At 39.2% G+C, this 8105-nt stretch overlaps 1 protein-coding gene across 2 annotated transcripts; it reads left to right on the top strand.

Moving 5' to 3' along the window:
• The first annotated feature begins 1253 nt into the window (after positions 1–1253).
• Positions 1254–6753, top strand: si:ch211-148l7.4 (uncharacterized protein LOC563603 homolog). Of its 2 annotated transcripts, none has more exons than XM_023290488.3 (2): positions 1254–1425; positions 3443–6753. In XM_023290488.3, exon 2 carries the CDS (start codon positions 3465–3467, stop codon positions 5073–5075), a length of 1611 nt encoding a protein of 536 aa, XP_023146256.2. In that variant the 5' UTR covers positions 1254–1425; positions 3443–3464; the 3' UTR covers positions 5076–6753. The 2 variants fall into 2 exon arrangements, with proteins under 2 accessions (XP_023146256.2, XP_023146257.2); XM_023290489.3 differs by having other exon boundaries at positions 3440–6753.
• The last annotated feature ends 1352 nt before the right edge of the window (positions 6754–8105 follow it).

Below are 8105 nucleotides of genomic sequence, written 5' to 3'. Positions count from 1 at the left end.
TAAAATTGCTCTATATTAGTTTAAGTTGCTCTATCATAGCTAAAGTTGCTCTACATTAGTTTAAGCTGCTCTAAATGAGTTAAAATCTCTTTATATTAGTCAAAGTTGCTCTATATTAGTTTAAGTTGCTCTCTATTATTTAAAGTTGTTTTAAATGAGTTAACGTTGCTTTATATTAGTTAAAGTTTCTCTTATTTAAAGTTGCTGTGCATTAGTCAAAGTTGCTCTATATTAGTCAAACTTGCTCTACATTAATTAAAGTTGCTCTATCACTGGTAAAGCTGCTCTATATTAGTTAAAGTTGGTCTAAATGAATTAAAAATTGCTCCATATTAGCTAAAGTTGTTCTGCATTACCATTGAAAAGTTTAGGGTCACTCAGACAATTTCATGTTCTCCATTAAAACTCACACTTTTATCCATGTGCTAACATAATTGCACAAGGGTTTTCTAGTCATCAATTAGCCTTCCAACACCATTAGCTAACACAATGTAGCATTAGAACACAGGAGTGATGGTTGCTGGAAATGGGCTTCGTCCACATGCAAAAAAAAGCTGTGAAATCACTCATATTTTAGTTCATTTTCACAATAGAATAAAGCATTTACTAATCAGAAATTGTGTTTTAAAAAATCTTTAGCTTCTCAGAGACGGTCCAGCTTTGACCCATTTATATAAAGTGGTTTTACAACCTGGGCTAATGTTGTCCAGATGTGAAAAAACAAGCAGTAAAATCGGAAACCCGTTATAATAACCTTTAGCCCCTAGTTTAAATTTACTAATATAGTGATGGATCGGGTCTAATGTGATCCAGAGACATCTGAGAGTATATGGTAGAGGATCTAGTCAGGAGAAAACAACCTGGATAAGTGCCATAAAACAAAACATTTATTCTATTTCATTTTAGTTTGTATTCTCAGAAATGGATTAAGGTAAAGGTAAAAGTGAATTATAATTATTATTATTACTACTATTATTATTATTACTAATATTATTATTATTATGATCGATATTATTATTATTATTATTATTATTATTATTATTATTATTATTATTATGATTGTTAATAATAATAATAATAATAATAATAATAATAATAATAATAATAATAATAATAATAATAATAATAATAATAATAATTTCTAAAATATCTAACACGGTTTTATGTTGTTAAAATGTGTTTTCAAAAAAAAGTGGAGAATCGGTCGCTCGGGGCTGAAGGTTAGGTTTTCCTGTCGAATCGGAAGCTGACTTCAGCGCCGTGTAGCTGCTGACAGTCGGTGGAGTAACCCAGAGGAACTTTCGCTTTAGCAGCCATGCCAGGGCGGTTTGTGGTGGGGATTCAGCGAGCTGTGGACACCGAACACCGTCGGAGTTTAACCGACTGTCAGTACAACAACCCCACCGCTTCTGTATGAGCGCCAAGGTAAGCTAACGCAGCTAACAGAAATGTGCATGTCTGACACGTTAGCGCAGCTAGCAGCGAGCTAACGTTAGCAAACACGGAACCCATGTCACGTTTTCCGACTTCACGGTAAATGGAGCTCTGGCTGCTTTACACACTGCAGGAATATTAGCTGAACGAGTAATAATTGAGGACGTTAGCAAGTTAGAAGCACAAGGTAACAGGAAGACACACTTCCCCTTTTGAACCATCGAAACATGACTTGCTGCTGGCTGCACTTTAACCCTCTGGCTTTGTTCAAAAACACTGTCCATTCTGAATGTTCGTCTGTAAACCGAGTCTGTAAATTTCGAGATTTTTTAAAATCTTTTTTGCTACTTTTACTGCATAAAGTTTTTTACTAACATCAGTTCTTGTCATACATATAAAATATTCATTCCTTTTAATTTTTTAACCCTTCAAATTCCTGTTTGTTTGCACAGTGCACTTGTTGAAAGACAACCTCAAAAATGACCATTATCTATATTCCCAGTGCTGCTGTTTTTTCTTGTTTTATTAATAGCACAGTCTCAGATATGTAGCTGATCAATAGCAACACTGATAATGATGCATTATTATTTTTGAGCAGAGAGAGCAAATTAGATAAAGCTCCCACGTAACGTGTTTGTGTCCAAAAACGGCCACCACCTGTTTGCATTCTCAAAATGCTTTAAAATTTTTATATATATATATATATATATATATATATATATATATATATATATATATATATATATATATATAAATAAAATTCCACTTTCAAGAGCTTGATTTTTCAAATTTGCATCAGTTCTGATCACGAAAACCATAATTTCATTTCAATTTCAGAGTTTTAACCCTTTAAATGCCTTTTAGATCACATAAGCTAATGATCTACAAGGGGAGAAAAGCATAAAATCATGTTTTTTAACCAAATAATACATGCTACCTGATTAATTTTTAATCATAATTGCAACTAAATGTTTGTCAATAATAAACAGTATCAATGATTTTTATGCATCATTATTTTTTTGTGCAGTGGCCAAAAAAAACCCAAAACCACTCTCACTCCCAATAATGTAGCCTGAGTCCCGACATTTTGCAGGCTCATCAATATGTACAATGTACATGTGGTCCTCAATGGTACAACTCTGCATTGATAGAATAATACAAACCAGTTGTATGATGGTCAAAAATATCCAAGGTTTTTTTCTCTTCCAATATTCAACCAACCATAAAACTTTTATTTTTCACCCTGAGAGGCTGATTTTTTTCCCCTGTGATTTACACCAATAGGAGCTTTAAAGTGTAGAGTATAGTGCCAGTCAGAGCCAGGCTTTGTCAGGTTTGTTTGCATTTATGGCCATTATTTGAACAAGCATTGAGCACATCTGATGGTGAAATCGCTCCAATAGTGTCCCAATAGGAGGAGGTCTATTATATTGTTACTGGGCAAAAGAAAACTCATGGTTTTCCATCCCATAGTGCTTCAAATAATTGAGTAGAAAGTAGTGCCATGAGCCTAGTTCACGTCCCAGCCTACTCAGAATCTTTCTGCATGGAGTTTCCATGTTCTCCCTGTGCATGTGTGGGTTTCCTCTGGGTTCTCCTGCTTCCTCCCACAGTCCAGAAACATGCTGAGGTTAACTGGTAACTTTAAATTGTCTGTAAGTGTGAATGTGAGTGTGATTGTTTGTCTCTATATGTGATAGACTGGTGACCTGTCCAGATGTCCTCTACCTTCACCTGAGTCAGCTGAGATAGACTCCAGCCCCCCCGCAACCCTAATGAGGATTAAGTGGTGTAAAGATAATGGATGAATGAATAGTACCATAAGCAGTTTTGTCCAATGAAAATTCATTTTGTGTATCTGATATATAGTGAAATTTGCCTTGATACATCCAGCACATCAGCTCACCTCATCTCATCCAGTGAATTGAGGTGGAATGACCCTTGTTTATGTGTTTGTCTGTGATTTGCAAGTTAGGGACTCAAACTCCTTCTGTCTCCACCAAAGCAGGAGCGAAGCTTGGTGACGGAGGATGGATGGAGTCAGCTGGAGCACCACCAGGTCCCAGGAGTCCTTCATCCGCTCCACGACGCCAACGGCCGACACTCTGTCCAGACTCGCGAGCTTCATTTCACAGGCCGAGGCCAAACATCACACCAGGAACCAGAGGCAGCTAGCGAACCACCTGCCCACGTATGCTTGTAAAGAATGTAGTAAGGGTTTCACCAGTGCAGCAGATCTGTTGCACCACCAGGAACTGAAACACACCTTACCCAAGCCTCACAGGTGCCCCTCCTGTGGGCAGGAGTTCTCCCTGAAGTCGTCCTTACAGCTGCACAAGTGCGATCATGAGTCCAGGCGATGTGAACTCTGTCATGGGGCGTCACGACTCGGTTCTCCGTGTTCTACATGCACGAATCGCGCATCAGATCCTGGCAGGTCGCAGGATAAGTCTGTCCACCGGCAGCCTCACCTCCTGGACAGCAGTCCGTATGCATGTGCTCCATGTGGGAGAGGCTTCAGCCACAAACAGGCCCTGCTGCACCACCAGCAGGCTGGTTGTAGTGAGCTGCCATCGGATGTAGCTGATGCTAGCAGCCTTCCAGATGATTCTCCTCCTGCCTCTGAGGGTGACTCCACTCGCTCTGATTCTCCGGACACACCAGGACCAAGCGGCAGAGCTGTCAATATGTGCCATCCTTGTTCCAGGACCTTCCGCACAGAAGCTGGACTGCAGCACCACAAACTGATCAACCATGCTGAGGAGGAACAAAACACCAAAGCAGACGGCACCGGTGGAGAGGCGAGGAAAGAAAGAAACGCCAAGATAGACAGAGATCCAAATAAAGGTCCTAAATCCCAAAAGAAGCTTCTGACTTGTCGTTCTTGTGACATGGTTTTCAGAAGCACTTCTAAACTGTACATGCACAGAACAGAGAAGCACAGCAGAGAGAAACAGATCAGGAGGGAATCGAGGCCGGTCATCAGTAGACGTAGGAGAGGAGGCACGTATCCATGTCAGATCTGCAGCAAAGTCTTCTTCCATCATTTATCACTGAGGGCACATTACAGACAGCACACAGCCTGGAGCTTCACCGCCATGAAGAACAAACAGTCTGTAAAATGTCCCACCAAAGACTCCAGATTATCAGAAAACACACCAAATAAAGTAGCAGGGAATAAGACAGTTAAGGCTGGACCAGGGAGGCCCAGGAAGGCGTCCAAGGCTGATGAATCACAGATGAGTAGAGAAGTGCCTGAAGTGAAAGAGGAGGAGGAGGAAGTAGAGGAAGAGAAGGAAGTTGAGGAAGAAGAAGAAGAGGAGGAGGAGGAAGAGGATGAGGAGGAGGAAGAGGAGGAGAGAGAGTTTCCATGCCCGTCCTGTGCAGAGGTTTTCTCTCTGCAGTGGCAGCTGAAGGAGCATGTGGAGCTCCACCAGTCCTCGGTGAAGAGGCGACACTGCAGCGTCTGCAAGAGCGACATGAACACCTGCAAATGGCCGAGCTCCAAGAGGCAGCGTCTGTACCACTGTGTTCCCTGCCAGCAGGGCTTCTCAGCTCTGGACTCCTTCCTAGAACACTGTCAGGAGCATCTGAGAGCCAGAGTGGAGGAGGACAGAATCCTGGAGGCCAGCAAAGCCTGAAGTTTCAGTTTGAATGTCATCAGTGGTTGCCTTTTCTGTTTTGTTTTTTTTGTTGTTGTTGTTTTTGTTTTAAAGGGTTCAATGGTTTAGAATGATGAAATCTCTGTGAAATTCTTGTCGAGTTACTGGTCCACTGATTCAGAACATCTTGTTTTATGCATCTGCTGTTGGCTTAATGACAACATATCAAGGGTTTAAGCGAATGGATTGGTAAAGAACCATACTGGAGTGTTTACAATTAATGACATTTCTAGAGAACACCACAGTTCCTGTCAGATTTACAGAGGTTTTCTACATTCTCTGCAGCCGCTTGATTGTTTTACTTCATAGTATTTGAGTGAAATCCATCGCAGTGGCCATCAGAGAGCAGCTTACTTTAAGATACATTTCAGTTTGATTACACCATAAAGATGACATAATGTTGATTAAAGCTGAAATGTGATCGTTTGCTAATGTCTGCAAGTTGATTTGCACACTTGAATAAAATGCACTGACGGCTATAAAAGCCTGAACTATCAGAGAAACCACACCCAGTATGATTCTTTTACAGAGTTTGGCCAATCTGTTGTTAATTTGCTACTACTGGCACGTCGTTATTTCATCCTGACAACAACCTCGTTTCCCACAAGCACCTTGTGAAACAAAGATGATCAGACTTTAAATTAATTTGTCTTAAAGGTGCCTTTTGGGAAACAAGCTACATTATAGCCAAACCACTGTCAAGCATCTTGTTTGCCGCAGTTCATTTTCACACCAGAAATCTGCAGTGCTTCATTTAGTTAAAGTCATACATGTTTTTGGCTGTATTTTACTAATTTTTCTTCCAGTTTTCGCAATAATTCTTCACAGATTGGCAGGAATTCCACAGTTTTTCTTGCTCACTCTTGTGTATTTGACCAGGGTATCTGCAGCACTGTTTGGAGTTGGTCTGACTCACCAGATGTGGACTTCAGGGCTGATATTTCTATTGTGCTTTTAAGTTAGCATTTGAATCATGTAGTTTTCTGTGTTTTGGGTGTTTTTGTTTTTTTTTTTTTTGTGAATTGGCCATTTTAAATGACAACCCCTGTGTGCAAATATTCCACCAGTTCAATCCTTCACTCTTTGGAACAGGCACTGTTGCTGTATCCTGGGCTCAGCACCAAACAATTCTAATTGGTTTAAAGTAATACAAATGAGCATTTTCCCTCGTAATATAAAATGCTAATCAGGTGAAGCCAGACCATTCTCCAGTCCCGACACAGTGCTGTAGAGATGCTTCTCCATACAGTGTTTTCAAGTGGGGTGGTTGTAGTTGTTGCCATAATCGATCAATGAACAAACTTGGCTTTCATGGATTTTTCTACCCAGTATAATGCCTTTTATTTAGGCCTGTCTTTTTGGCTGGTATGAACTCGGGTCATTTACTTGCTATGCAAACAGATGAATCAATAACAGCCGCTCGGTGTGACTGCGACGCTTGATAAATGCGCTTTGATGAGTGAACTAGAATCAACATGAGGTTTTTTGGTTTGTTTTTTAAATTCTAATCAATTTTCAGCTACTGTTTTCAAAGTGCTACTGTGAAAATGTGGATCATGATTTAACAGGTTTTGAAGCTTCCATTTTTCCAGGTCTTTTGTAAATTAGTATATGGCTCTTTGTAGATGACATAATTAAAACTTAACTGTTCTCAAGAGATGTTTTGTTTGCGTTCTTTCTGCCGATGGGATTTAATGAGCATTTTCATGCTGTTAAACTGGGCAGTAGATCTGATCCTGAGCATGTTTCATGTGGAATTCACCATGTGCATCAACATTTCTGAGGCAAATATTGTACATTACTTTTTGATAACTGTCTAGATTCAGATAAATAATGCCAACTCCCTTTTTAGTAGAATATTATTTATTTTACAGGTACATATGATAAGCTTCTTTAAAAAAAAAAAAAAAATCCAACAGTGAGGTAATTTGCAGTGTTACAGTAGAAAAGGGGATCATGCAAATGTGTAGGAAAGATCAGCAGATAAATAAAAACAGGCAGAAAATATACATAAGTACTATAGCTATTGTACAGATTCTTCTGGATGTAGAAAGTAATATTGCACATATCAAGATTAACAAAAATATTCCTTACGTGAGTAGAAATTCAGATTTAAATTAAACTGGTATCGCACAGATTTTATCTGTATTGCACAGATACAGTGCACGATACAGGGTTATTCAAAAAGAATGAACCGATTTCATTACGTAATATTTTAATAAGGAAAAGCAATAGAAAACTCCAGTCAAGTCACAAGTATTCTACTCACAATCATTTTTTATTTCCTTTCTTACAAGTGTTCAATGTGGCCACCACCTGCAGCAGGGCAACATCAATGCGATAAGAGAATTCCTCCGAAACGCGTATCAGCATCACGATCCACTGAGTTGATCGCTGTTATTGATCGCTGGCATTCAATGTCGTTCGATGACCTTAAGCATCAAATAAAAGTTGATTGTGAGTAGAATACTTGTGATTTGGCAGGAGTTTTCTACTGCTTTTCCTTATTAAAGTATTGCGTAATGAAATAGGTTCATTCTTTTTGAATAACCCTGTATGTAGCTAAAATATTTCCATGTATAGTGAAGGTGTCAATAGTAATGTATAAGCCTTTTTTCATATTTCACCTCCCCAATAATCAGAGACTATTTTATCTGCTTGTGCAATATCACCGATTCTGGATTAATACCATGATGAGAAATGAAGTGAAAATTTCAGGCTTTTATCTTGAATAGTTCCTGAAATATTGTTGTTCAATCAGCCTCACATTTCAATGTGTGATTAAAAAAAAAAAAAAAAAAAGTGCTGGAAGTGGGTCCGCAAATAGAAAGTAGTTTCACAGATATTTTTATAAATGTTCATATTTTATGCTGTAAATTTTTCAGGCAAATCATACACGGTCAAGCACAAATTTTATGAATTTTTTTTAGAGTATTTGCTCCCCAGCTGTAACGTCTCATCAGCTGACTGGCTGTACCTCCTCCCGGCCTCGGGGCGGCGCTGTGCGGA

Source organism: Amphiprion ocellaris, chromosome 8 (genome assembly GCF_022539595.1).
Source record: "Amphiprion ocellaris isolate individual 3 ecotype Okinawa chromosome 8, ASM2253959v1, whole genome shotgun sequence".
Taxonomy (NCBI): Eukaryota; Metazoa; Chordata; class Actinopteri; family Pomacentridae; genus Amphiprion; species Amphiprion ocellaris.
Note: the sequence above shows the minus strand (reverse complement) of the source record. Positions and strands in the feature narration are given on the sequence as shown.